The following is a 27,167-nucleotide window of genomic DNA, read 5'->3' on the forward strand; positions in this document are numbered from 1 at the left end:
GACACTACAATACAGACCGAACACAGAGCAGCCAGGGAAGCAGAAGAACATCATATCAAGAAGGCCCTGAGTAAATGTTGTTATCCCAGCTGGACATTTGTTAAAGCTTGGAAAGCACCTAAAGAAAGCTCCAGCTGTTCCAGGAGAGAAGAAGGACAACTATTGCCTAAGTGAAAACTCTTAGTGATCCCTTATGTGTCAGGAGTATCGGGACTGTTGAGATGCATTTTCTCTAAACACCGCATATCTGTGTCTTTAAAACACCAAAACACGCTGCGCTAAAAATTGGTCTGTCTCAAGGATCTGGTCCCCAGACACAGAGTAGTGTAGTGTATTGGGGAAACCAAACAACCTCTGGTGAAGCAGATGGCACAACACAGAAGAGCTAACTCATCAGGCAAGGACTCTGCAGTCTATTAACACCTACAGACCAGTGGACACTCTTTCAATGATAAGGATGTACACATCCTGAACAGGGAGGAACGCTGGTTTGAGCGCGGAGTCAAAGAGGCCATTTATGTGAAAAGGGAAAGACCATCTCTGAATCGAGGAGGGCCTAAGGGTACATCTTTCGCCTTATTACAATGCTGTGATTGCAGCCATTCTGTGAATGGTACTCATGGTCATTTATCAATGATCAATGAGCTTTGATCATGACAATTTGTATATTAATGATCAAGAAACTCACCTCACAGCCCATTGTTCATTCAGTGGTACTAGTTTCAGTCATTATGTAAATGTACTGTTTATAAGGTTGGGGAAACCTGCAGTCAGCTGAGACTGAAGAAGTAATTTGGATGAGTGATGAAACGTTTCTCCCCCTGAAAACGCCACGTCCAGATGAACTGAATCAACTTTTTGGGATTAGCGTATTTGATTGTGACATTTGTGGGTGGGTTGTGGTTTTTCTGTTTGGAAGAGTGTGTGTGTGTGTGTGTGCGTGCGTGTGTGTGCGCGTGTGTGTGCGCGTGTGTGTATGTGTGTGTGTGTGTGTGTGTGTGTGGGGGGGGACTCGCTTGCCTGTGCACTTGTCTTGTGCCAGTTTGGCTCAGTGAGTGATTTTTGGGTGTGTGTATGTGTATTTGGCACAGCAGCCCAAGTGCCGTGGCAATGGCTCAGTCCCTGCTGGTAATACGTTGTCTTAAAGAGACACGAGGGCCACGATGCAGCTTAACGAGCTGGTTTCTGTTTTGGTTTGAATTTATATTTGACTGTGATGCGTGTGGAACAGAAATCTGGTTTATTTTTGTTTTTCGAGTTTATCATTCTCTATATGATGATTTCTGCAGATAATTTTAATTTAATCTGAACATGGTGGTCTCATCTTCCTTGGGATCTGAATACATGAGGCACGTAATCTGTTAGCTATGTAAAGGGATGAGCTAAATTTAACTACATCTGGAAACAAAATGCAGATTATTGTCAGCAGTTACATAATGCTTGTGGATTTATGATGTCTATGTGTACAAGCAGCAAGCAGGAAGGGATAAACAACTGCATTATCACTATATTAGTCTCCTTTACAGCTCTCTGAAGTAACTCCTTTGGCTCTTCTATTTATTTAACAGTGAACTTGCATATTACCCACAGCTTATTGAAATATAATTTGACAAAAATGGGGGAAAAAAATATCAAAGTCGCATCAGCCAAGATGCTCTTAAAGGTGCAGTCTGTAATTTTTTGATTAGTTAGTGTGAAATTACGTCTTCCAACAAACTGATGCATTCTCATAAACTTAGAATTAATCCATGAAAAATACATAGGAATAGGCGTCAGTTTGTGGAAGCCGCCATGTTGCCCCTTCATCTTGAATACAGTGGCTGAGTATGCCAAAGTGGGAGGAGAAGAGAAACTGTAGGTGCACGTGGGGCTTTCAGGCAAAACTTAATTAGTGTCTGACCTTCAGACTCGAGATATAAAAGGTCATACACATGTTTTATCATCTGAGAAAGGGTCCACCTCACCAAAAAAGCAAAAGCGCAAAGAGACAATCCAATAATAAAGTTTTATCCTCTTCATCATCTTCAAGGCTCATCTACTGTACTGAAGTCAGAGCTCTATGATACTCAAAAACCTGCATTAAAAATGCTTATTTATTCCAGATATTGTTGCAATTATTTGTTGTCAGTACATTAGACATGCGTCCCTCACAATCTCAAGATGGCTGACAAAAGCCGGCTAATCAATAACAGCAGCTGGTTATAAGCCAACATAACTCCAGCTAACTGTCTGTGAGCCCAGCGATGTTGGGTTAACTTAAAAAAGAAAAGAAAAAAAAAGGTACACGAATGCTGGCTAATGGTGGCTAACAGTGGCTAATGGCAGCTAACGGCGGCTAACCTTGGCTAACAGCAGCAAAAACAGCTGCATGTACCGAGAAAAAAAGTTTGGAAATCGACAACAACTCACCTTAGCATTGCTGTCATCAGACGGAAGAGAGATTCACGGACTTATTGAGTTTTTTCAGGCTAATTTCACGAATTAATTTTACAGGCTCTTTGAGTAATTGAACGTGAGCACATATTGATGTCTGAGGTAAACAGCAGACTGACAGCTTACACTCACTACAGATGGTGGCCGGAGTTGTTTGTTCTACTGTGGTGGGCCCACCATAGGTAGGATTACACACTGGAATTGGGAGGGGTAAGAAAACTGGTGAGATTTTACACACTGTAGATTAGGTTAAGGAGGTAAAATTTTATAGTACAATATTTTTCTTTTTGTTTAACCTATTCATTAACCTACAATTAGGATGATAGGTTTTTAGGATCCCCATTTGCTGGCTTTGATGTTACCACTATTTATACAATAGTATGACTCTGTTAGATGAAGTGACTTGAAAATGTAAGATTTAGTAATAATATTCAGATGGATTGGGGTTAAACAATCCCAAGAAAAATAAAAAACAAAAAATTAGAGATTATATCGAGCCTAATTCATAAAGAACCAACGAGAACACACAAATCTGATGGCTTTGTCCTTTTAAAAATTTTACAAAGTTAAAAAGTCAAAACTCTGTCTTCTTTTGAAACAGCCCCATTTAGTGTCATTCATTGCACAAACGTTGCATAGTTCTGGGTGAACTAAGAGACCCTGAGTGGCTGTGACACAGATGTGCAGAAAATGGAAAATACAGGCAAACAAAGACTGGAGAGACGGCCACACAGACGATTTTATGGATTACTGGAGTGAAGTGAACTGAGTGGGGGACTGTTGAAGCTTTTTGAAAAAAGGAGCCAGCAGCTTGGCTCATTAACTTTGATAAAGGGGCCTATCACTGATGTGCAGCCATTTGATGTGTTATACTTTAACCCTCACAGCTGCATTTGTGTTAACTTTTCTGTAGGCTTCTGAGGGCATCCAGTATTTGAAGGTTACCAGACCTTTACAAATGGTATATGCATTTAATATCTGGGCTGGATTAAATTGAGCATAAATCAAAAGATCCAGTGCATGACACAAAGAAGGTCATGTTAAAGTTGCTTTGTCAAGTGGAAACGGTTTGATAAACAGCCTATCATGTAAAACATAATGCTTAAAATTTGAGCATTTCTATGACTATTGACAAAAGGATCCCCAAAATAATTTGCTGTAAAGGACTACGCTCTGTTTTCAAGTGCAAATCTGCAAACTGGAACCATTTACAGCAACAAAACCAGCATAATGTGTTCTCACCCATGTTGTGTTTGAACGAGCAGAAACTCTGACATCATTGTAACACATCACAGCACATACATCTGAAGTGTTTAGTCTGAAAACATTTAAAATTGAAGGTTAGGTTTATGAGGTTGTAAATTGGGAAAGTGCCCCCCCCCCCCCCCCCAAAACTGTGACCCCAAAAGTTTGGAAACCTTTAATGTTGAAGCAATATAGATTTTCTGCTTATAAGTATTTTTTTTATTTTTTTTAAATTTAGATCAATAGTAGCAGAAACACAGCACCTTAGTTAAGTGAGGATAGTGATTAAAGATAATTTGAGTGTATCATGTAACTGTGGAGCAAACTTTGCTCTGACTCCCCTGGGGTCGGGGGGTGTTCTTGATAGCTAGATGCTGGGTTTCCGTGGCAACGGTCAGAGCTGTTTCCGGGACAAGGGGGAGGCGGGATGATGCAGATGTTCTCTGCAGGAGGTGAATGCGTGTGTGAGTGTGTTTGTGCCGATCCAGAAAGTGGTGTTTTTGAGCAGGCGGCGGACGCAAACATGCCATGTTTGTTTACGCTGGTCCCTGACCTGGGCCGATTGTCACCACTGCAGTTACTGGTGGAATGTTACCCTAGTGTGTCTGTGTGTGTTTTTGTGTCTACATGTGTGTATTTTTAACTGTAAAAGGAAGTGTGAGCAGTCTAACATACTAGATTTTTTTTTTTTTTTTTTTTTTTTAAATCTATTTCCTGTGTGCTCGTAGGGAGCACATTACTTGCATGCTGTGCTCATAAAATATCACAAAAGGACCTGTGTGTGCGTGCGTTTGGGGAGCATTGACGACTCCAAACATTTGTCCTGATAGTATTACAAATGATGAAGTACCTACTTTTTCATCCTCTGTCAGGGAAAAGAAAAGACAAGAATTGCAGAAATATTTGTAGTGTTTCTTACATTTGTACACTTCAAGCGTATAGTTTGTGATTACTTCAGCAGAAATGTACATGTTTGTCTATGAAAAAGCAAGGTTACACGTCTGTTCATTCCCTTTCAGATGCGGCATGTTTATGTGGTGGTTTGCGTGTGTGATCCTGCTTGTGTATATATTTACTCATCTGGGACATTCTCCAGCTCAGTTACATGATCTGTGAGAGTGTGTGTGTGTGTGTATGTGTGTTTAGATTTTTGTAATAAGCTCTTCATTCCCACTCTTTCCCCAGACACGGCACACGGTGTGCGGGTGAAGTTGCTGCAGCTGCAAACAACTCCCACTGCATTGTGGGAATTGCCTACAATGCCAGAATAGGAGGTGAGCGATGTGTTATATTTGCACTTTATCAACAATGTTTGACATGACATCTTTCAGCAGAGACCCACGTCATAAGGTGTCATTTATTAGTGTGATTAAGAGTTAAGAACCTCTAATGCATTTCAAGGGATGCTGAAGAGAACTGCCACTGCTGAACTTTGTCTCTTCTGGTCTCACTGCTTTTGTGATTGTCATTAACCTATGCAGAGTTACTGGCTCACTGTCACTGTGTTGGTGTAAATGTTAGGGGTTTTTTAATATCTCATGCACATCATAATCTCACCGACAGGTTACCTGCTTCTGTTTATCTTCATTATAAACCCGACAACTGAAATGTGATTAGAAATCGTAGCACAAATGTGCTGTACATATGTGTTTCTCCTAATTCTTTAAAAATGTAATTAATGACATTTTTGAATATTTTTAATGTTGCATTAAAAAAACATCTTCCTTCAAGTTACAATTATAGATGAACACAGTATGACCAACTAGTGACACATGAATCATTGTGCTCAACATGCCTTATGCTGAAAGAGGATATAACTTGAGTTCACATCAGATTCAGACCCTGAACTGTAATTAATCAGTGTTGAATGAAGGTTCAGCTATTTTTCTGTTATTAGTTTCGTTTTTTCACCAGTTGTTTGTTGAAAGAGAATCAGACCACGTGTTATGAGGAGTAATTCCATAGATGCTTGAAATTATAGAGGTTTTACAAACTTTTTACTTTTTATTTTTTATTCTTCTTCTTATTATTATAGCTTATTCTGTAGATTCTTGAGATATTGATCTAACTTGATCAAATACATGCTTTATTTCTGTGTTTATGCATCAGGTGTGCGAATGCTGGATGGAGATGTAACAGACATGGTGGAGGCCAGATCTCTTAGCTTGAACCCACAGCACATCGACATCTATAGCGCCAGCTGGGGACCCGATGATGATGGAAAGACCGTGGATGGACCAGCAACTCTGGCCAGGCAGGCCTTTGAGAATGGCATCCGCACGGTGGGTACACGTACACATGGACTCTCATATACATGGAGAAACATGTACAAGTAAACATGTGATTCATTGTTTAAACAGGACTTTGGCATCAGTATTCATGTGGCAAGAAGAGATGTAAACACACACACAAAGACACACTCAAAGCAGATGTGCATTTCACGCTAATATAATTGTAGTCCAAGCTGCTCTCAGGCTATCTCTACCTGTGAAGCTCCTCCGGACATTAGAGAGCAGCTCTGCTCGATTAGCATATATTCATTTACATATTCATAGCCTGTTTTGCATAACTGCAAGCTGGTGTTGTGATGTCGGCTGAGCGGAGTGAAAAAGCAATATCAGAGGTTAAGTGGGGTGAAGTCATTTACTGGTTGTCTCACAAATGTGCTCATTAACATTAAAAGTTTACTTTAGGTGGCTGTTTCCATTCTGGGAAGCAGATGTTGACCTTTTGAGAGGTGATCCAGGGAGGGAGGGGAATCGGTGGGGCTGGTCAGCGGTTATATGGACCTTTAAATTTTCGAACTTGAATCCAGAAGATGAGAATGAAAGACTCGTGTCGCAAAACAGGAAGGAAGGGAGAGAAGGAAAAGAGTGATGGAACAGGCTGTGAGTGTTAGAAGAACAGGCCAGCCTGTTGATGACAGGCTGGCCTTTAAGATGAGGTGAGGTGAGGGGGATATCTGTCCCACTGGTATGGGTAGGGCACGTGTGTCCTTGCATGCCCACCAACTGTTTGAGCCTGAGTGGAAATGGCATGTTTGTGAGTGTACCAAGTACTTGTGCGTATCTTGAAGTGGCAGTTTATCACAGAGAGCCGAGGTGTTAGAAATAACACTGACAGCTGTGGGGAGATACCCTGGCTTGTGCCAGTTTAAGTGCGATTGTTTGAATGGGAATTGTTGTTTTAGGTGTTAATTAGACTGCCTGTGTATATTTTGTAAGAGGGAGGTCCCATTAAAACATTTGCGGATTTTTTTTTTCAATAGTTTTCTGAAGTGCTGTTTTAATTTGACTCGATCAGTTATTTTTTTTTTTAATGAATAAAACTTTTAATCAAGGTTATTTGTGGAGGTATTGCTTTTTTATTTTTCTCAGCTGCTTATGAATGCTGTTTATCCCGTGTATTACCTCTCTCCTCTCCTTCATCGCCCTCTCTTATTCTTTGTCCCCTTCTTTCTTTTCATACCTGCTCTTCAAAGCGCTCTCCGTCCCTCTCATCTGTCAGCATTTGCTCCTGTCTGATACCCTCCCTTCACAGAGGGGCTTCACTCGCTTATCGCTGCCTGACAGAAGCCCCCTTTTGAAGAACTCCATTCTACCTTTTATTCCCGGCTCTGTGTCTGTGTGTGTCTCTGTGTGTCAGTGTGCTTATTGTGCGAGTGTGTCTTGACAAACGTTGTGAATTTTAGCACCTGTGTGTTTGTCAGATATCTCTTCTGCTGACTCCTGGGTGAACTTTGACTGTGACATCCTCAGCGTGTCTCCGCTGGGTTCGCGGTGTAGATCAAAATGAGTTGGAACAAATGTGGAAGTATATTTTCTAACTGAAATGGTAAAAGAAAAAACTGAGGTAAAATTGTATTAATGTGAGTGTGTGGCTCACCCTTAACATGGGCTCTCAATTAGGAAGATTTTCTGAATACGACTGTCATTTTTTTTTTTTTTTTTTTTTTTTTTTTAATGTTCTGAACACCCAGATTTGTATGTTCAGTTTGTGTTATGTTTATGGCGCTCGGTTAAGGCTGCAGTCTCGCAGGAGACCGATTGGCGGTCCTGTGGCAACTTGTGGTCAAATGGAGGGGAAGTATTCCCTTACTGGCTGACAAATGGCTGCTGGCAGTTGCTGAGTAAAATTTGTCACAAAGAGGTATACGGTGCTGCAGTGGATGCATACTTTGCTTTAGCGATCAGTGGTCGGCAGGGAGGGAGGAACTGACAGGTCTCTGACTTGCCTGCATGGCTCGGGCTTCGGGAGCTGATTTCACAGCCACTGGCAGCAACCTCCAGCAGACCAGTCAGTCGAAGAATGCAGTTTACTTATAACCGGTTGTTTTCAGATGGTTGAGGCGGTCTCTCTACGCCCATGTAACCAGGGCCTAAAATCTGGAAAACACGCACATAAAAAACGTCCCGTCTTGAAGTCGTGAAGACTTCCTTTCTGCCGAGCAATGCCAGTGATCTATCGTCGGTATTTGTTCAGTGCTTTCTTTTCACATTATTATGTGACTGCTTTGATGTTTACATGGCAATTTCAAAGAAAAGCCACAGAATACTGAGCATAACACGGTATCTTTCTCTAGGATGTAACAAAATGGAAACGTTGAGTAGAGTGGAAAGACGGTGCGTACAAGAGTAACAAGAAGCAACAAAATTGGAGTTGAAGGGTAGAAAATGTGGAATTAAGAGAGTTGGAGAGCCTGAATTACTGTATGTCTTATTTTTGATATGCAATTCCTTTTAATCATACAAAATATTTGACAAATTTAAGTTCATAGTTTTTGCTAATGAAGTGTAGTCAGACTTCAGACGTGATACAATGGAATGCACAGTTCAGGAAAGCGTGCATCTTTTTTTATGTAATTTCCTGTAGCTCAATTATTGCAATTTAAAACGAACGTAATAGTTTCCAGTAACGTCTGTCAGTCAGTCAACGATGCTGCATGCTCTGCTGCAGTGACGTGACAAGACAGAAGTGAACCTCGCTCAGTCCAAGATCCTAAAAACCCTCACTTACACAGCATGGCTCCTAGCATTGCCAACATCTTTTTTTCTTTTTTTAGGGGGAGGCAGGCACACACATCCACAGTATTTGGCCAGTTAAAACATTATGATTACTAAACTTGGATCAGATAACATCAGTTCTGTTGCCAGACACCCACAAGATCGTTGAGGACTTTAACTGTCTGGCTTCTTTCTGATCTTTTTCTGCTCTTTTGCTGTTGCTGGTAAAGATTTGTTTTTCCTTTTTTCTTCATGCAATAATTTCTGCACATAAAGCCCAGAATCTATCGCTTTCATTTCTAAAAGACATTAAAAGAACATTTTAAAATAAAGCCAAAAGTCTAGCGGGCAGCAACTGGCTCCAAGTACTAAGACAATGTGAAGTCTTGTAATAAAAACCTCTGTTTCTTCTCCTGTCAGGGGAGGAAGGGCCGTGGCTCCATCTTTGTATGGGCTTCAGGAAACGGTGGGCGCAGCAGAGACCACTGCTCCTGTGACGGCTACACCAATTCCATCTACACCATCTCCATCTCCAGCACGGCTGAGAGCGGACGCAAGCCCTGGTACCTGGAGGAGTGCTCGTCTACACTGACCACCACTTACAGCAGCGGGGAGAACTACGACCGAAAGATTGTAAGTACTGAGTGAAGGAAAATAAGCACCAATGGGTGATGACTGATGATTTCAGTTAGCACCAAACACCACACATTTATTTGTCCACATCCAAATGATCCAGTTTAGATGATTTAAGCGTCTGCCTAGGATGCCTCCTGGGTGAGGTTTTCTGGGTATGTCCAACAGGAGGAGGCACTGGGGTAGACCCAGGACACACTGGAGGGATTAGTATCTTGACTGGCCTGGGAATGCTTTGGTCTTCCCCTTCTCTTTTGCTCAGTCTGCTGCCCTGGATGACTGGTGATGGATGGCTGGATAGATGGAGGAAAACCCAGTATAGTATAATTTCAAATAAGCATACAATATGGCTCCTGTGCACCTCCCAGGTGAAGTATTTCCAGGCATGACCTGCTGGTAGGAGACTCCAGGGCGGGCCCAGGACTTGCTGCAGATATTATTTCTCTCAGCTAGTTTGGGAACACGTCTGTTTCTCCCAAAAGAGCTGAAGGAGGTGGATGGGGAAAGAGAGGTTTAGGCTTCTCTACTTTTAATGCTGCCCCTTTAACAGAGTTAAATGATGGATGGATGGAGGTATGGTGCAGCATGATAAAACCTGACAAGAACCTGGCCTCGTGTGTGCTGGTAGGTCCAGTTTTGTAACCTTGTTTAACTCAGATCAACCACATCAGTCCTGCTGACCTGCTGGGATGAGCAGTGCCTGTTGGCCTCTTAGAGTTGGCTTGTCTGCAGCATCTTGTTGCATTCCTCATACTGATGCTACTACACACACACACACACACACACACACACACACACACACACACCCCTGAATACGCATGCTGTGTATGATTTATCGTTGGCTGTGTACTCTTTGTTCACAGTAGAACTTCATATATTTGATAAATATGAGTGTCAGCATATCTACTTGGGCACATACTGCCCTGTCGACTCTAATACTATTGAACCACATTCTGTTCTTGTGTATATGTGTGTGTGTGTGTCTCTTCAGATAATCCCCCAAACTTTTCGGTCCAGAAAAGGTCCTTTGATGAGGGCTAAGACTGGAAGTTAGCCAGGCTTTCCTTGGCTAACTGACTGTCTGACTAGTTCGCTGCTTAAAGTCCATACAATCAAAGGGAACATGCAGCTTTTTAATAACACGTTTTTATGCTACTTTATACTTCTTACACGGTGTTTTTCCTTTCTTCTTTAACACTAAACTTATTCCCTGTGAATCTGGTGATTTTGTGTGCTTGCGTGTTGAGTGTCTCTGTGTGTGTGCGTGTGTGTGTTATCTATAGAAAGGCAGCGTATCAAAGCTGGAATGGTAGTTTAAAGAGTTTCAGGTGTGTCTAAATCCTGCTGATCCTCATGACTTCAATCTCTTCCCGTCTTTTTCTCCCTCTGGTCTTCCCGGTACTGTCATTGTTGATTCCTTTCCTCCACCTCTGTAATGCCCTTCTCATGGTTTCCTTCATTGTTTGCTTACGGCTTTCTGATTCCTCATCCTCTTTTATCATCTTTGATGTTGATTCATCATCCTGCGCCTGTCTCTTTGTTGCCTCTGACTCTCTTCACTTCTCTTTCCACAGATCACAACAGACCTGAGGCATCGGTGTACAGACAGTCACACAGGGACGTCAGCCTCGGCTCCCATGGCTGCCGCGATAATTGCTTTGGCCCTGGAGGCAAAGTAAGATCCACTTAACCTCATCCTTTCACTTCATCCCTTTGCCCTGTGCTCACCTTCTAATGTCTTCTTGTCCTCTGGCCTGTTTTGGTGTGTAAAAGGGACCACGTGAAGTTGCTCTCTTCTTTTTTTCTTTCCTTTTTTTATGATTTTCATTGTCAAAGTCAGCAGTACAGATGCATTTAATTACACTGAAATGCTGTCTTTCTTTTTATCAGTCCACATTTGTGGAGCTGTAAAGAGTTTTACAAGATGAGATCATACTGGATAACAGATCATCTGCTTGTTTTCAGTTTAAGCGGCACATCTAGTGAAGTGTAAACTTACTGTTGGACGGTGGGCCAGAAAATAACGCGTGCCTGTTTTTGAATGTGCAATAAACTTTCATCTGTTTAGTGATGCATTCACATTTGCTGCTTCTGCGCTTTAAGCTCAGCATATTTGTGAGTGTGCATTGTGGTGAAAAAAATGCATGAATACAGGATGCTTGTTAGCTGCTGTAAAACCTGTTTGAGTGTCAAAAATTTGCTTTGAACATCCACGGATATGTGACAAATTAAAAGAAAATCCAGTAGACCTTGGCATTGATTCTGCTGGATGGATGAGCACATTCCCTCATTAGAAGAGTGCTGCCAAACACATTGGTTTAAAATCTCCCATTCAGGTTTAAATCTGGAGAGCTGGTGTGTTCGGTCACCCCCTCGCGCCCTGTTGATGGAGACGTTGTCACTGTAAACATCTTTGTATTTGTAATGACCTTTCTCCCTAATGTTACATTAACGGTAGGGAAAACAGTGAGATGGCAGCACAACCAAAAGTTTTGCAACAGTGTGCAGCAAACTTGGATCTTGCTGCTTTTGAAACGGTTGCTTTGAAGATGGGGACCAGATCTGTGACTCCGCTGGTGTGTGACAGTGATGGTGACCAAACAGCAATAAGACGATCAGTCTGCTGTCAGCTTGTGTTGCGTTATCTGCATTTTTTTTTCTTTTTGCAATAATATAGAGATTTAACCATGATAAGGTGAAAATCTCTTTCTGTTGGCATACACAGGTATTCACATAAACTACTTACATTCAGAGCCCAGTTCAAAGCCCACAGATGTGAAGCAAAAATTTAGAAATTCCTCCACAAATAGTGACGCAGCTGCTGCAGAATGGTGGTTTAACTGCCGAATGACACAGGTGCTCAGCAACCTTCAGTTTTTTATATCCAAGTATATACAGAATACAACCAGTTGGCAACCAGTTGAATTGAGTCCCCAATTAGAAGCAGACAACACAGTCAACATGTTAGCGTGTTAGCACTCTTTTTGAAAATAAATTAGACAATAGTTATTTGCAAACCTTTGTCGACCTGTGTGAGAGTGATTGCAACCACACATTTACATCCAGTCTTATTCTACTAGTGTGACCGAGCCATAACAGGTCAAGTGGACCCAAACTGTGCCAGCTAAATTAATTTGGCAGAATAAGGTCAAAACTAAAGATTTACTGGATTTTTAAGCTATTTGTAACAAGCAGATAGGACACTTTGGGCATTTTTTTTCCCAGGAACTTTTTTTCTTGTTAGATTTGACTAAAGTGCCAATGTGAAGAAGCGAGATGAGAAAAATAAGAGACAGATATTAAGAACAAACAGGATTTTTTTTTCCCCCCAGTTGGTTTCAGTTAAGCGTTCATGTCTTCTCAAAGCCCTGGGTGCTCTGTGCCGGCCTGTTCTCACTTTAAACCTGTTGAGGGGCTCAGTCTGTGATACATTCATGAATTGGAGGTGCAGAGACTCTGAATTAGGCCCATCATCACATGTTGAGCGGCTCAGTTAGCTGAGGTCACTTCGTTTAACCTGGATAATCCAATCCAAATCCTCCCTGTAAAAAATATTCTCCGTTTCCAGGCAGTGCTGGACACATAAGCCTGTTTCCTCAACAAGATTATCACACTGTTTCTTGTCTGCCTGCTTTCTTCTTTTGCTGGCATTCACGTCATCTCTGTGGTACTTTCTCTGCCTTTTCTATAGTCACAATGCTCTGTGTTCTTACTCCTCCAAAATCTTTTTTTCCCTCCATGCCTATTTATTCAAAGAGGAAAGGATGAAAGACGAAAAGGGGAAACGGTTTAGAAAAAGTCTGTCTCGTACTGATCATATCTACTCTTATCTGGTGAATGAGGGCGAGCAAACTCTGTGATAAACACATCAAGATGCCATTATGCTAGACTTCACTACAATCTCCGTTTTGAGGCAATCTTTGTCGGTATGAGCGAAGATTGGAACGGGAAACTTCAGAAAACTGCCCCATGTGCTGTTCTCTGTGGATTTTGCCAAGTTTAAGATGTTTCAGTGAGTGCTAGATTTAGCACGGCAAGCTTTTTAAAGCCCTTCAAATGTTCATTCGTTTACCCGGTCTTTGTGTCCTTAAAATGGAGAAACGTTAGAGAGAGTTACGTGGAGACAAAAGACTTCACTGACGAAAGAACAAGAAATGAGAATGAGCTGCCTGACATATGAACCTCATCTACAGAGAGATTTTAAGAAACCAAAACAGGGACAGATGGATTTCAGTTTTTTCCCCCTACATTTTCAGATTTAAAATTAAAGAGGGTGGCATGAAAAACTGTTTAGGCTCAAGCCTTATCACTGGACTGAAGTAAGGGTAAAAAATAGATGGAGTGTTTTGCTTCACCCGCCTCTCGTTCTTCTGTCACTGTGCTCTTAGCTGTCTCCCTTCAGATTGCCCCTGTGTGTTTTCAGCCATAATTACGCTCGAGAGAAGCACCAAGAAACCTATATTAGATGTCTGATTTGCTGCTGGTTTCCCCCAGCATGTGAGCTGTTCCATTAATTAGTATTGGCTTGTTTATGGGAAGGCAGTCATGGCCTAGATAACGATGCCAAAGTCACTTTTAATTAATGACCATAAAACATTTATGGACCCATAATTACACACTGGCAGCTAAGCCTATTAATATTGATCTGACCATTAATTATTCTGACTTTTCATTGGACTTATTTGTGCTGCCATCCCTTATTTATTTCTTACTTGACTTTATTTTAAGACATTAGGTCTGTTCTACAGTTACAAGTCTGGTCTCATCGAGAGCATTAGTGAGTTTTGGGCATGTGTAACAGCTTGTAAATGTCTTGCTGCATTCTTGGCATTGTGGGGATTTCTTTTCTCTGGATTTTACTAGAAATTTAAAAAGGGAAAAAAAAGAGAAAATGTGTTGTAAAATCTCCTTTTTTTGTCTAATCGTCTTCACGTCCAGCAGAAAGTGCTTAAACTATAAACTCTTATAATTAAGTGAATTTGATTATATTTCCCGTGGTGTCAGCTTTAGGTTAGTGAAGTCCTGTCTTAAGACCTCGAGCGAGGTTTGAACACCATCTTGATGCTTTGTGCCTAACGTGCTTTCTAAAGACTGAGATGCTCATTGACGCTTCGTGCTCATATAGTAGAGACTTGCCAATCACAAGGGAGCCTTGCCCTAAATCATAACATAATTTATCACCTACTTCACTCCAATTTGGGTCATAATTCACAAACTAAACATCACACTGGAATTAAATAAGACACAAAAATGACGATAAAGACCCATTAACCCATCAGGAGATTGTTTATTGAGCTCTTATGACGGGGGGCAGAGGGGAGATTTTCTAAGAGACTAACCAATCAGGGGGTTCAACCTCTGCTGGCAATCATAAACAATGCAGGTTTAAGGCGGTACTACTAGAGACATTATTAGAGGGGCGTTCAAAGTCAAAGAATCTGAAATTAAAATCTATGGGAGGATTCCTCAACAGCAAAAATGGAGGTAGAAGTCGAAGTATCAGAGGAGAAACAAAGCTAAATTTTTGGCGATTGTTGAAATTAAACATAAACAGGATGCTTCAAATAATTTCTCGTCTAAGTCTCTGGAGGCGTTTCTAAGCCGTACCTTCAGACTTCCTTCTAGAAACATTTTGTTTCTGCATTGGTTTTACCGATCAGACCCAGAAACTGTGTCCATCTTTTATATTAAATCAGTGTTTTGAAAGAAAGAAATGCTGGACAGATTTTTTTTTTTCTAAGCTCTTTAAAGATGTTTTTATTTATTTATTTTTAAGTAAGTATTCTAAGATTTGTTTGGGTCCAAGTTGGAGCCTGACGAGTATAGAATTTGTAAGACTTTAAAAAATTGGATATTAAAAAATCTTTTTGTTCCTGATGAGACACATGGAACATAAACATTCATCACATGCATTTTATTTTTAAAGTTTTGTTATTTTCTTGCTTATGCTCTGCCCTGCTTGGATCAGCTGGTTGTGTTTTTTGGGGTTCCAATAGAGGTAGGGGGGTAGACAATATGGCCCCCAAATTATATCACATTTTAAGAAAATTAGCAGCAACAATATTTCTGAATAAATATTTAAAAATGTAGTGAATGTTTTATCGATGCCTTTAGCTTGTAGGCAGTAGCTTTATAAATGTAATTAAAAGACATTTTCTTTCTTTTTCAATGAGCTACTGTTACCATTGACACACTTCAACATTTAAAGTGTGAATCTATTGAAACAAGCTGCCAGCAGCAGTCTAGTGTAGTGTGTTTACCTGGAAATTTTAAGTATAAAACAGCTGCATGACGCTTATGATTAGCAATAACTAAAGTAGCTCAAACTTCTAACAAAATTGTCACACAATAAAACCCACAAATATTTTCTACCTGGGATGTTGGAGCTTTTTAACGAACTGCTTATAGTCCTGCTTTACCAACATGAGCGTCAGTAAAGTCACTGTTTGCTCTTTCTTTCATGTGGAGCGCAGCTAGCAAGTGCTACAGTGGGGTCATTTGTTTACATTTGAGTCGCACAGCACCAGCCGCTAGCACCACCTCTGTGGCTTGGTTGTACTCCTTTTTTCCCCCCTTCAAATGTTATCTTTATTTATTTATTTATTTATTTTTCTGCCTGGTTTAATGTTTCCATATTTAGCAAGAATTTTTTTTTCTTGCGCATTTTGCTAAGTACCGAGCTTTGTTGGAGGCTGTTGAAGTAGCTCCTTTTTTAGGTACTAAATCATCACTGGAGGATTTTGTTCTCATCTTCGCCATGTGGCATTATCGCGCAGCTATAGATAAAACTTCAAATGAAGATCGTTATGAAAGTAAACCATGCTTGAGTCTTCTTGTTTGAATTTTCCATGTCTCCTGGTAGATTTTGGCCATAAAATAGTGTCTATGGTAACATTCCTACGCTGGTTTGTTACACAAATCACAAATGTTTTGTTTGCCGAACCTGATTGGTGCGTAATGATAATGCACCAGTCAGGATGAATCAGTATACCAGGTAAACCGTTAGGAAGAGGTAATCTATCTATCTTGCATTCATTCTAATAAGTAAGCCATTAGCGACAAACACAGGTTACCATCGGTGTTGCTTTCCTCGTTGGAGGCATATATCATAAGCATAGCCAAATGGCGGTGAAACAAAACTCTGTACAGTAGGTTTAACAGACTGCAGGTAGCTGCTCTAATGTTAGCAACTCCACAAGTCTCGTTCCTGTCTATATCTGCCCGAGATTGGGGCAGATATCTGTCTATTTTGTTAGGCTCTAACACTAAAATGTGAGGTTGAAAACCTAAAATCATAGTTTTAGGTCAAAAGCTTTGGAGAATTGCAAATTCTGGAGGTCTCAGATGGTGAGGGAGTGACATGAGGGGAGGGAACAGAGCATCTGGCCAGCATATGAGATGGAAGGGAATCCCAGGAAACTTGGTGACCCACTTCTTCCTGGTTTTTCCTTTAATGTAACATTTGGACATCAAAGGAGTTGAGACACATGGCTGCCATCCCGTAATGGATCTCACGTGAGATCTAAGAAACTAGAGACGGAACAAGCATCTATGCCCTCCATCTACGCCCTCTGTAATTTTTTCTCTCAGTAATTTTCCACCTACTGTATATTCCTGTTTTCTTTACCTACTTTTACATTTCATCTTTCTGCTTTGTTTTTTTTTTAACCCCCTTCACCTTTTGTACTGGATTTGTTTTTCCCAACGTTCCTTTCATCTCGCCAACGGCCGCCTCTTCCTCCCCTCCCCCCCACGATGATGTCTGATTGTTAACTCTCACAACAGAGATCCGTCTGTCTTTATCTCCATTCTGCCTTTTTTAATGTCTAATCAACGTTATCATTCCTGGATAACTTCCTGCTTTTGTGAAGGCAGTTCAAATATTTAGCTGTAGTGTAGGACAGCTAAGCGAAGTTTCTGCTTCTTCTTCTTTTTTTGTTAATAAATTGATGGATTTCTGTGTATTTGTGTTTTCCTCTGCTAGTCCTCTGCTATCATGGAGAGACGTTCAGCATATCATCGTGAAAACCTCTAGAGCCGGACATCTCAGCGCTCCTGACTGGAAGACGAATGCTGCTGGTTACAATGGTAAACACTCACTCACTCAGACGTAAACCTTCAGTAAATGAAAGCAGAAAAATTCTTGAATCTCTGTTGCATCCAAACCTGTTTACTTCTTGCTCAAAAAGAGAGCATCAAAATATATCTGCTTATGAATTCAGACCATCTACCACAGTGTTTTCTCAACCATGAACCACATTGAATTTCAATATCTTATCAGTGCCTCTACACAATAAAAATAATCGGTTACAAGTCCTATGTGACTGATTTTAATTAATTTTCAAGAAGTTCACTGAGCAGTGTTTGAAGTCTGGATGGGTGATAATCATTAAAAAACGTCTTTGAAATAAAGTTGATTTAACTTAATTGGAATTTGTCTTTTATAAAGCTGACTTTTTCCCCCCCTAGAAGTGTTTGATATTTGTTTGAGGCTTTTGATTTACTGCTAGAAATCTGCGCTTCTTCGTTTCATACCGCCAGAATATCAAACAAACAAATAAACTTTACACAGAACAGAGCCAGTAGAGCTTTCACATAAAGCTTCCTTTGAGCTGTTTCTCTAACAGGTGGAGCTGACAGTAAAGGTAAAAAGGAAATGTAACAGCTCTGTGTTAGAAAAATCAGATCAGTTTGAACACAGGAGGATGATGTAAGGAATTTCTTTTTCAGCAGATCTTACCTTAACTAACCAATTATTGCATTGTGAAAATGTATATTTTCATTAGATTAGTCTGAAGACGGCTGATGAGAAGTTTCCAAAAATGTCTTGTTCTTGCTTGCTTAAGTACGGCGCTGCCAGCTGCCATCTGTCAGGGTCCATGTGGTGGGTGCTATTTTGTAACTTTGAGTGCGTACCTGTGTGTGTGTGTGTGCGTGTGTGTGTGTGTGTTGGAGAGAAACCAAGAGAGGGAGAACTAAGGGTCAGCCAGGCTGCAGGCCCAGTGTGCCTGGAGATTTTCCAAGTGACAGAGCAGAGAAGGAGGGGTGAGGAAGTATGAGAGGAATTCATATTTGATTAGCTGTACATATAAGCAGTCTTATTTTTTTTTCTAACTCTTTTCTGACCGAGAGGGGCATTTAAAACGTACGTGATAGAGTTTCACTTTGGTTGACACGTTCTGATTCTTCAGTAACTCGGGCAACAATTAAAGGACTCTAAAAACAAACAACTACACTCATCGGCCACTACATTAGGCACAGCTCTTCATTAACACATTAACATATTTAATCAGGCAATCACATGCTCAGTTTGAGGCGTCGTTGTGGTTAAGATGACCTGCTGAAGTTCACAATGAACATCACAATGAGAAACAAGGTGATTTAACCCTTTATCACCCAAGTGTCATAGAGGGCGTCTGGACTAATTCTCATCTGTCAGGAAGCATCTGAATTTTCCCTTTAGACCAAAATTGTTGAGGAGCTATAGTTATGGGAAGCACGTTATGTGGAGCTTTTTTTTTCTTTTCTTTTTTCTTTTTGTTGTTTGTCTTCAGACACCCGTACTTGGTGAAAGCTTTGTGCTGCTGTGGCACATCAAACATACCCTCAAAAGTCATCTTCTCTTCTTTCTGAAACCGCTTGCATTTTATTATGGTCATTTAAAGACTGGTTATGAGATTGACCGATGGTTTAAAAACAAAAAACAGGAGCTAAGTGACTTTGAATGTGGCGTAGTGCTCCAAAAAAGAGAAAATATCCAGTGAGTGGTAGTTGTCTGGGTAAAAATACCTTGTTGATGTCAGAGAGGACTGGTCAGACGGCTTTAACCTGATAGGAAGGCAACAGTGACTCAAATAAACCCCTCTTTTGTCCAACCTGGTGCTACCCAGTGAGGGTAGATTCTGTAAAACGATGTTGAAACCAATGTTGTACTGTGGCTGCTTAAAAACGCAAAGTCTTCTCAAGGAGCTTTAAGATGTAACCCTCTTTTGACGAACTGTTCGTAGCCAAAAACAATCTAATAATTCAGCCTGACTGCCTGTGACTTTCTGCTGTTTCCTCCAGTCAGCCACCTGTATGGTTTCGGCCTGATGGATGCCGAGGCGATGGTGAAGGAGGCGGAGCGATGGAAGCAAGTCCCTACTCAACACGTTTGTGTGGAGAGTGCAGACCGACAAATCAGGTAAATCATAAGGCAGGTTGCATAATCTCTTATAAGTAAGTCATAAGTATGTGGACAAAACACTTGAAGGCAGATTTGAGATCAGACTTCGGGAACCTGGCTGCAGGAATTTTACTCCGTTCAGTCACAAAAGCACCATTAAACTCTGCTGTAAGCTGATGAGCGATGTTCGTAGTTGGTATTCCAAAATGATCCCTAAGGAAGCATGGGATACGGGAAACAGCCTCCCCCAACTGTTGCTACAAAGCTGGATCACTCTGTTTAAAGGAGCTTTAAAATTTCACCAATTAAATTAAAAGCTTGGTGTTCTTGCAATAAATAATCATGGACATCTACTGCTTGGGTGATTTTATGTTAAAAGAGTATATGTATATGTACAGTTTCTATGACACAAAGGAATCTGATCCCATCTAGTGTCCTCATACACCAACAAGTCTCATTAAATATGCTTTCATTCTGGCTAAGTCGGATTTTGTAAGCTGTTGTGAGAGCCCCTGCCGCCCCCACTCCTTGTTTCAATCTGTTCCCCCGTCTCAGTTGTACTGTCTTTCTTTTTTCTTTCGTATTTCTTTCTCTCTCTGGTGTTTTGCACTGGCATGTGTTTCAGAGTGCAGTTGTGCAAGCTGTACCTTGATAGGGGCCAAGCATTAGTTCTGGCAGGGTGGTTCTCACATAAGACCTTTACTATGTGTATACACACACACACACGCACACACGCATATGCGCACACACTTGCATAGAGAGAGCCAGGGCTTCACAACTTGTTATTCTTGATGCAGCTGGAAGCCTGAGCTCTGTTCTGTGTTAGGCAGGCTGGCTGAACTTGGGCCCCGAACTGGTTTGCTTTCAGTCGAAGGCTCAGTGGCCAGCGACTGCACCATTATCACTGTCATTCTGTCTGTTCTGCACCAGTGCACAAGCCAGCCCATACGAGGCTTATGTAAAGTCTAACTCCTGTCGGAGGCAGTCGTGTTAAGCAATCCTTACTGGTGGGTAATGGAGAAATATATGTGCTGTGAATGGGATTAAAGCATTGTTCTTGAACAGAAGTAACACTTCCATTAAGCCAAAATAAGAAGAAAGTAAGCAATCAACAGAAACAAAAGGCTTTGTGTTGTTGTTTTGCCTTCACTTCAGAAGCAAAAAAAAAAAAAATCATAAAAGTTTTATCTGTGACACATTTTTAAAACTGGATTCATCCCAGAAGGAGCGAAACGACCTCCTCCATAGGAGTTTGTTTAAAAATAAAGCAAAGACGATAGCAGACGATAGCAGGCACACATGTGCAGTTAGTTCGCTGCCACATCTCTCTGGGCGTGTATTCTGTGCTTCTAGAGCAACTTGCGACATAAGTGCAGTCATCACCTCACTGCTGTGCTCCCACACACCCTCTGGCTGGCCCCTCTGACCACGTTTGGTAATGTCTGTCTGCAGCTGATCTCAGCACCACTTGGAGTATGCAGCAGGAAAACTGCATGATCCGAGTGCAATCAGACTGGTGGTAATCAGCCGTGCATCTGCTCGGTCCCAGCGCGTACGGTTCAGCTATCTGTGCGGTGTCATAGAGCAGAGCTGTTCTGTCGGCTCCAGACTCCCCAGACGTTACCGCTGGCCGCTTTCCAAACGGTCATCAAAACGGACATTCAGTGTGTTCACTGTCATTCGCTCCATCTAATCTGCTTCACCACCAACGGTTGTTTCTATTTTGTACTTTATGTATAAATATTTGCCTCAATTGGCTGTTCAGACTTCCATTATGGAAACGCTCAGATAGAGATGAGAGACGAATGGAAAAATTATCGTAGATTATTTTCCTCTCTGCATTCAGGAAACGCTCATGTGCTGCTTTTAATTATAAATCGCTGTCGTTCCTTTCTTCACCGCTCTAACCGATGTGAGACAGATTAATTTAACGTACCAGCTCAGGTAATTTAAGCAACATTTCTCAGCGGAAATCGTTAGTTTCATCTTGGTGGCCAGTGTTGGCCTTTTGCAAACACATCAGTCACAACAAATTGATGTTTTTTAGCAGTAATTAATAATCGGCAGACCAGCATTAATTACATGGTATGAACGGCCAAAGCTGAATATTTTTATTAATGAAATAAGCCACTTTGTTACTGTTGTTCTCAATCAATTCTCGAGCCAAATGCGAGGAAGTGTCGCTCCTGGAATCGCTTTTGATATCACGGGCTAGTTCGTAATTGCCTCAGGCCAATTTTACTGGCAAAGATAAACATCTGTGCCGCATGGCTTCATAACTAGAAAATGTCATGGTCGTGATTGCAACCCTTAACTGAATCTTTCAAAACAGTTTCCAATATATAATCAAACAACAGGAACTCACTGGTTGTTCTCTCAACCCCCTCCAACCTGCAAGAAATTATTTTAGTAACTCATTTTTATAATGTTTTGAAGAAAGTGTAATGTTTTAGTTTCCAGTGAGTAAACCCTGCATGTAATCCATTGGCAGCAGTGAGCTGATGTGTTTAGTTGGCTCAGCTGCTCCATGTGTGACTCCTTCTCTCCAAAGTGTTGCGCTGGCAAGATGGTTTTCATTGTCCCCTCTTGTGGACTCGTCCAGGTTTTGGTGCTGTATCGCTGCTCTATTAAATCATAGCACAGATGTTATTCAAGGGGCCATTAGATGTTTATGTTGGCTGCTCGGCGAGCTTTCTGCTGCTGAGCCGTGCATAGCAGACTGAACAAATAATGTTCTTTGTCTTTCTTATCGTGTTCAGGTTCTTGGTTTCTTTGGCAGAGTGAGGTTCAAGAAATGAGAAATGTTAATATGGACTTTTTTCTCTCTCTCTCTTTTTTGCATGCCCTTTGGTTTTTGGAGGTTAAATCAAATAAGTGAAGTGAAACTTTATAATTACATTAATTGTGTCATGGCAATTAGAGCCATGTCGCTATGGAGACGGCCACAGTCTAAGGTTTAAAATGTCTCGGTTCATGTAGAGTGATATTGGGCAGATAAATCCTGCACATCCCTTACAGAGAAAATAACTGTCAGTATGGTAAGAGAGACACCACAGTTGCAACTTTATATTATTATTTTATATATTGTGTATATTTTTATATTGGAGCTTTTTTGTGATATTGGTACTTGTTGCCTGCTGTCCTTGCTCTCTTGGAGCATCTGTGACCACATAATTTCCTCTGAGAATAACAAAGTTTTCTGATTCTGAAAAACTTAAAGTGGTTAAATTGTGCTGCAGCATGTTGGTTTTTTTTTAAGTTTACACTCTGATGTTTTCCTCCAGAACCATCCGTCCAGAGCACGTGGTTCGGTCCGTGTACAAGGCGACAGGATGCACTGACAACCCCAACCATCACGTGATCTACCTGGAGCATGTGGTCGTACGCATAACGATTACACACCCTCGCCGTGGGGACCTGTCAATCAACCTGACTTCACCCTCAGGGACCAAGTCTCAGCTGCTTGCCAACAGGTACAGAACCTACTGTGAATGCTCTTTTTCAAAGGTTCAGCTTCATGAACTTGAAATAAAAGATCAGTTTTTCCACTTTCTTTCCAAACCAACATCTTTGAGAATATTTTTTGATGGCCCAGCGGGTGTGTGCCGTTCCATCTAAGGAAGAATAGCTGACCTTAATCTGTTTAATATTTGGGTTAGAGATTTATTTATAAAGCATATTGTCATGACAGAGGAGTCTAACAGGGGTTTATATGTTAGCGATAAATCTACATGGGTACCTAATAATTGCAATTCCTTCTGAAACCATATGCTGAACGTAATGTGCACCTCTTTAGAAATGTAATTACACAGTCCATAGGATCTGTGATTGGCCCATTCAGTACTGTAGGTTCCTCCTAAACATTTCCAGCTGCTGCTGCTTCTTCTAGTGTGATTTTTCAAACCAGCTTAAAGAGAGAAACTGCACCACAAACTTGTGTTTTGGTGGCTATACTTGCTCGTCATGTCCAAATACAAATGCTGGCAAGGGCATCGGGCACTTAGATATTACATGAATTTATTGTAGAAGTATAAACTATAACAACTTACACACATGCCTAACAAAAGATCCCTGGTCCAATCTTGGGAAGGATTTTTTTAAGGGATTGTGTCAGGAAGGGCATCCTGTACTGTTGTTGAGTCTACAACAATGCCAACTGTGACCCCATCATCTTTAACAGGCTAAAAACCTTCTTTACTGTGTGTGACATCACAACAAAGGAGGCCCCAAAACTTCAGCCAAAGGGAACCTAAAACTAGACACTGCAGTGCCCAGGGTCTTTGGCTGTATATGCTTTAGCTTTAGCTGTGTGGAGTAAATCAGATAAATGACACACTGGTGGAGATACTTTTTCTTCAAAGGAAAAGTTAGTAGCACTTCAAGGAAGAACTTCAAATAAGAAAGGAGGCCCTCTGAAGTTTAGAACAAGCTAAGTGTGATTGCATTACTCTCTTAATTGTTATATGTTATTTTTTAATATTTGAGCTCCAGAGGTTGGGCTGGATGCTACTATAGCCACTTGCCATCAAAATCAGTAATTTACGTGCTGTCGTTTTGAAGAACACAGAACAGTGCTGTGTTATTTCACAGAACATTGTAAAAAATACCAGCACTGCCAACAAGCTGTTAGACTTTATAGAAGGTAGTTGATATCTATCAGTCAAGAATCAGTCAGTCAGCTCCTAAGTAGGAATGTAACTGAGCAGAGCGGCTCATGCACTGAAATAGGTGTTCTGAACAAGTTCGGGAGGTTAAAATAACCGATGAATGAATGCATAGGTAAGACAGCTTCCTTTGCACGTGCTTAAAATGGCTTTATTCCACTGATTCATTTTGCTTTAGCATAAAACACAGAGTAAACACTTTTGTGTATAAGCTATAGAAGCTATGTTGATCTTATAGGACTCAGATGTATAATTTGAACTCTTCAGGAAAAAACTTGCTCAATCCACCAGTTTTTCTGACTCATGCCTGCCACGTCCTTTCATATAATTGCATGTTTATCTGAATATGTCCAAAGTCCACTTACTACAACCAAAGAGCATGCAGTTGACGGAGTGCCACAACAGACAGGAACAGCTTGAAGTTTGTGTGATGATGCATTTAGAGGGTTGCAGTGCCAGAGTATTTCTATTAAAAAGAAAATTAATTTGAATATGAATGAAAATCAAATTAAACTCCTTACCTAACAGCAGATACTGCTTCTACGGGCTGTAGTACACTGAGTTTCTGATCTTCAGTTATTAATTCTCTCATTTGTTTATTTTCTATTAAATTAATACCATTGCCAGACTTTAGGTCAGCTAAGACCTCTTTTTCATTGGTCTTCTGTGGAGTACTCCCTACAGTTTGTCTGGTTAATTTAGGAAAAATATGATCAACTGACAACAGATGGGAATGTGTTAAGATAATAAAAAAATCATGTGGTTTATGAGAAAAACAGCTGCTCTCCCTTCAAAAACCAAAGCAGCCCTCAGCCCATTATACAGTCCTCATCACTTAACTGTAACATATTCATGCATTTGTCCCATCTTTGGTCGTTAGTGTTGGCTCTAAGACCTCGAGCTGAAGCTCTGTGTTTACCATCTACAGTTTACCTACAGTTGAACAGTGGCAAATATATCACTTCAATAGGAACCTGCTCAGCCGCTTGTTAAGACAAATATCGAATATCAGCCAATCATATGGCGACAACTGGGTGCATTTAGGCATGTAGACAAGAGCAAGACGACCTGCTGAAGTTCAAATTGAACATCAGAATAGGGAATAAAGGTGCCTTTGAACGTAGCATGGTTCTTTGTGGCAGTCTGAGTATTTCAGAAACTGATCTGATCATCTGGGATTTTTCCCACACAACCATCTATAGGGCTTACAGAGAATGGTCTGAAAAAGAGAAAATATCCAGTAAGTGGGAGCGCTTTAAGAGAACTGCCCAAGGTCATAGGAAGGTAGCAGCAACTCCAATAACCGCTCGTTACAACCATGGTATGCAGAAGGGCATCTGTGAATGTACAGCATATTTAACCTTGACACAGATGGGCTGCAGCAGCAGAAGACTAGACTATGTGCCACTACCGTCAGATAAAAATGGGAAATTGAAGCTAGATCAAAATAGGACAACAGTAGATTGGAAAAATGTTGCCTGATCTGATGAGTCTCAATTTCTCTTTGACTTTCAGATGGTAGGGTCAAAATGTGGTCCATGAAAATGGATGATTCTGTTTGTAATAATGGTTCAGCCTCAGGTTCTTAGCATACTTTGGACCCCTCAGTACCAACTGAGCATCATTTAAAGACCACATGCCTATTGGTTTATGACCACAGCGTACCATCTATCCAGCTTACCACAGAATGATGTCACAAAGCAAAAATCATCTCGAACCAGTTTCTTCTACGTGACAGTGTATTAACTGCACTCAAATGGCCTCCATGGTCCTCAATCCAACAGGACACCTTTGGCATGTGGTAGAACAGGAGATTCACATCAGTCAACCAATCAGCAGCATCTGTGTGACGCTATCAAGTCAGTATGGAGCAATATCTCTGAGGAATGTTTCCAACACCTTGTTGAATTTGTGCCACGAAGGCAAAAGAAGGTCCAATCTAGTACTAGCAAGGTGTAACAAATAAAGTGGCCACTGAGTTTATGTTTACAACACTTTATCAACAGTTTTTGCTCATAAAAGGTGAATCAGCATCTTCCAGCCAATCAGAATTCAGAGTTTTCACAGGTTTACTTAACCTCTAGTAAATCTCAGTACTGTACACTGCGCATAGCTCGTTAAAGGCTCTGATTGTTTGCTCTTGTATTTGCAGTGCTTGAAACACTTCCTCATCTGATAAGTGTCTGTGTGTTTGTAACTGTGTACTTTTGTCTGTGTGTTTGTAACTGTGTGTACTAATGGTGCGCAGGTTGTTTGATCACTCCATGGAGGGTTTTAAGAACTGGGAGTTTATGACCACCCACTGCTGGGGAGAGAAGGCAGCAGGCGACTGGGTCCTAGAGATCTATGACTCACCTTCACAACTTCGCAGCCAGAAAGTGCCTGGTATGACAGTGTGAATAGCTTCTTTAATTGAATCATCTTGTATTATTTTTTTTTACATTGATTTTCATGTTATGGCGACAGAAGAAGCAGAAGAGCCATTAACTTTCTCTGGAATAGGTAAAGCGCCAACAGGGCCATGCATGTTCCTCGGGAAGCCGTGAATTTTCTAACTGAAATTACCCACTAATTTACTGTCTCAGATGAAGAGTAGTAGGTTCTTAAAAGCTGTTACATCAGTCACTGTAATGCCATATAAACTACCAAGCTTTCCTTGGGTATCATTAAAATGTTTCATGGTGCTTGCTGAAAATGCAGGGTGTAAAAATGTAGTCGGTTTTATAGTGTGACCTGATTATATCAGTAACTCTACAATATAAAAGTTATCCTTGTGGTGGGCAAATGGTGGTGTTCTCATATTTATAAGTCTCGTCTTGTCTTTTCAGGCAAGCTAAAGGAGTGGTCATTGGTGCTGTATGGCACCTCTGTGCACCCGTACTCAACTGGGCACATAGATAAGCCTCAGTTTGCAGACCTTGATGAGGAATTCCCAGAGGAGTACCCTGGTAAGTGATAAATCCATTGCCGCCCACAGAAGGGTTAGTTACAATAGCAGCATTTTATAGTAACATGTTTTTGATA

The 27,167-nt window shown here is 41.0% G+C and overlaps 1 protein-coding gene across 6 annotated transcripts in view; it reads left to right on the top strand.

The window, feature by feature from the left end:
- The window catches only part of pcsk5b (proprotein convertase subtilisin/kexin type 5b), a 79,154-nt gene that overhangs the window by 19,711 nt on the left and 32,276 nt on the right, over window positions 1–27,167 (top strand). For all 6 annotated transcript variants that reach the window (XM_005473423.4, XM_025911996.1, XM_005473424.4 and 3 more), the window contains 9 exons: window positions 4,864–4,952; window positions 5,788–5,960; window positions 9,102–9,314; window positions 10,889–10,989; window positions 17,299–17,402; window positions 19,380–19,497; window positions 22,764–22,952; window positions 26,392–26,528; window positions 26,972–27,091. In XM_005473423.4, coding sequence (XP_005473480.2) covers window positions 4,864–4,952; window positions 5,788–5,960; window positions 9,102–9,314; window positions 10,889–10,989; window positions 17,299–17,402; window positions 19,380–19,497; window positions 22,764–22,952; window positions 26,392–26,528; window positions 26,972–27,091 — 1,244 coding nt within the window. The remainder of the gene's footprint in view (window positions 1–4,863; window positions 4,953–5,787; window positions 5,961–9,101; window positions 9,315–10,888; window positions 10,990–17,298; window positions 17,403–19,379; window positions 19,498–22,763; window positions 22,953–26,391; window positions 26,529–26,971; window positions 27,092–27,167) is intronic.

This window comes from Oreochromis niloticus, linkage group LG12 (genome assembly GCF_001858045.2).
Source record: "Oreochromis niloticus isolate F11D_XX linkage group LG12, O_niloticus_UMD_NMBU, whole genome shotgun sequence".
Classification (NCBI taxonomy): Eukaryota; Metazoa; Chordata; class Actinopteri; order Cichliformes; family Cichlidae; genus Oreochromis; species Oreochromis niloticus.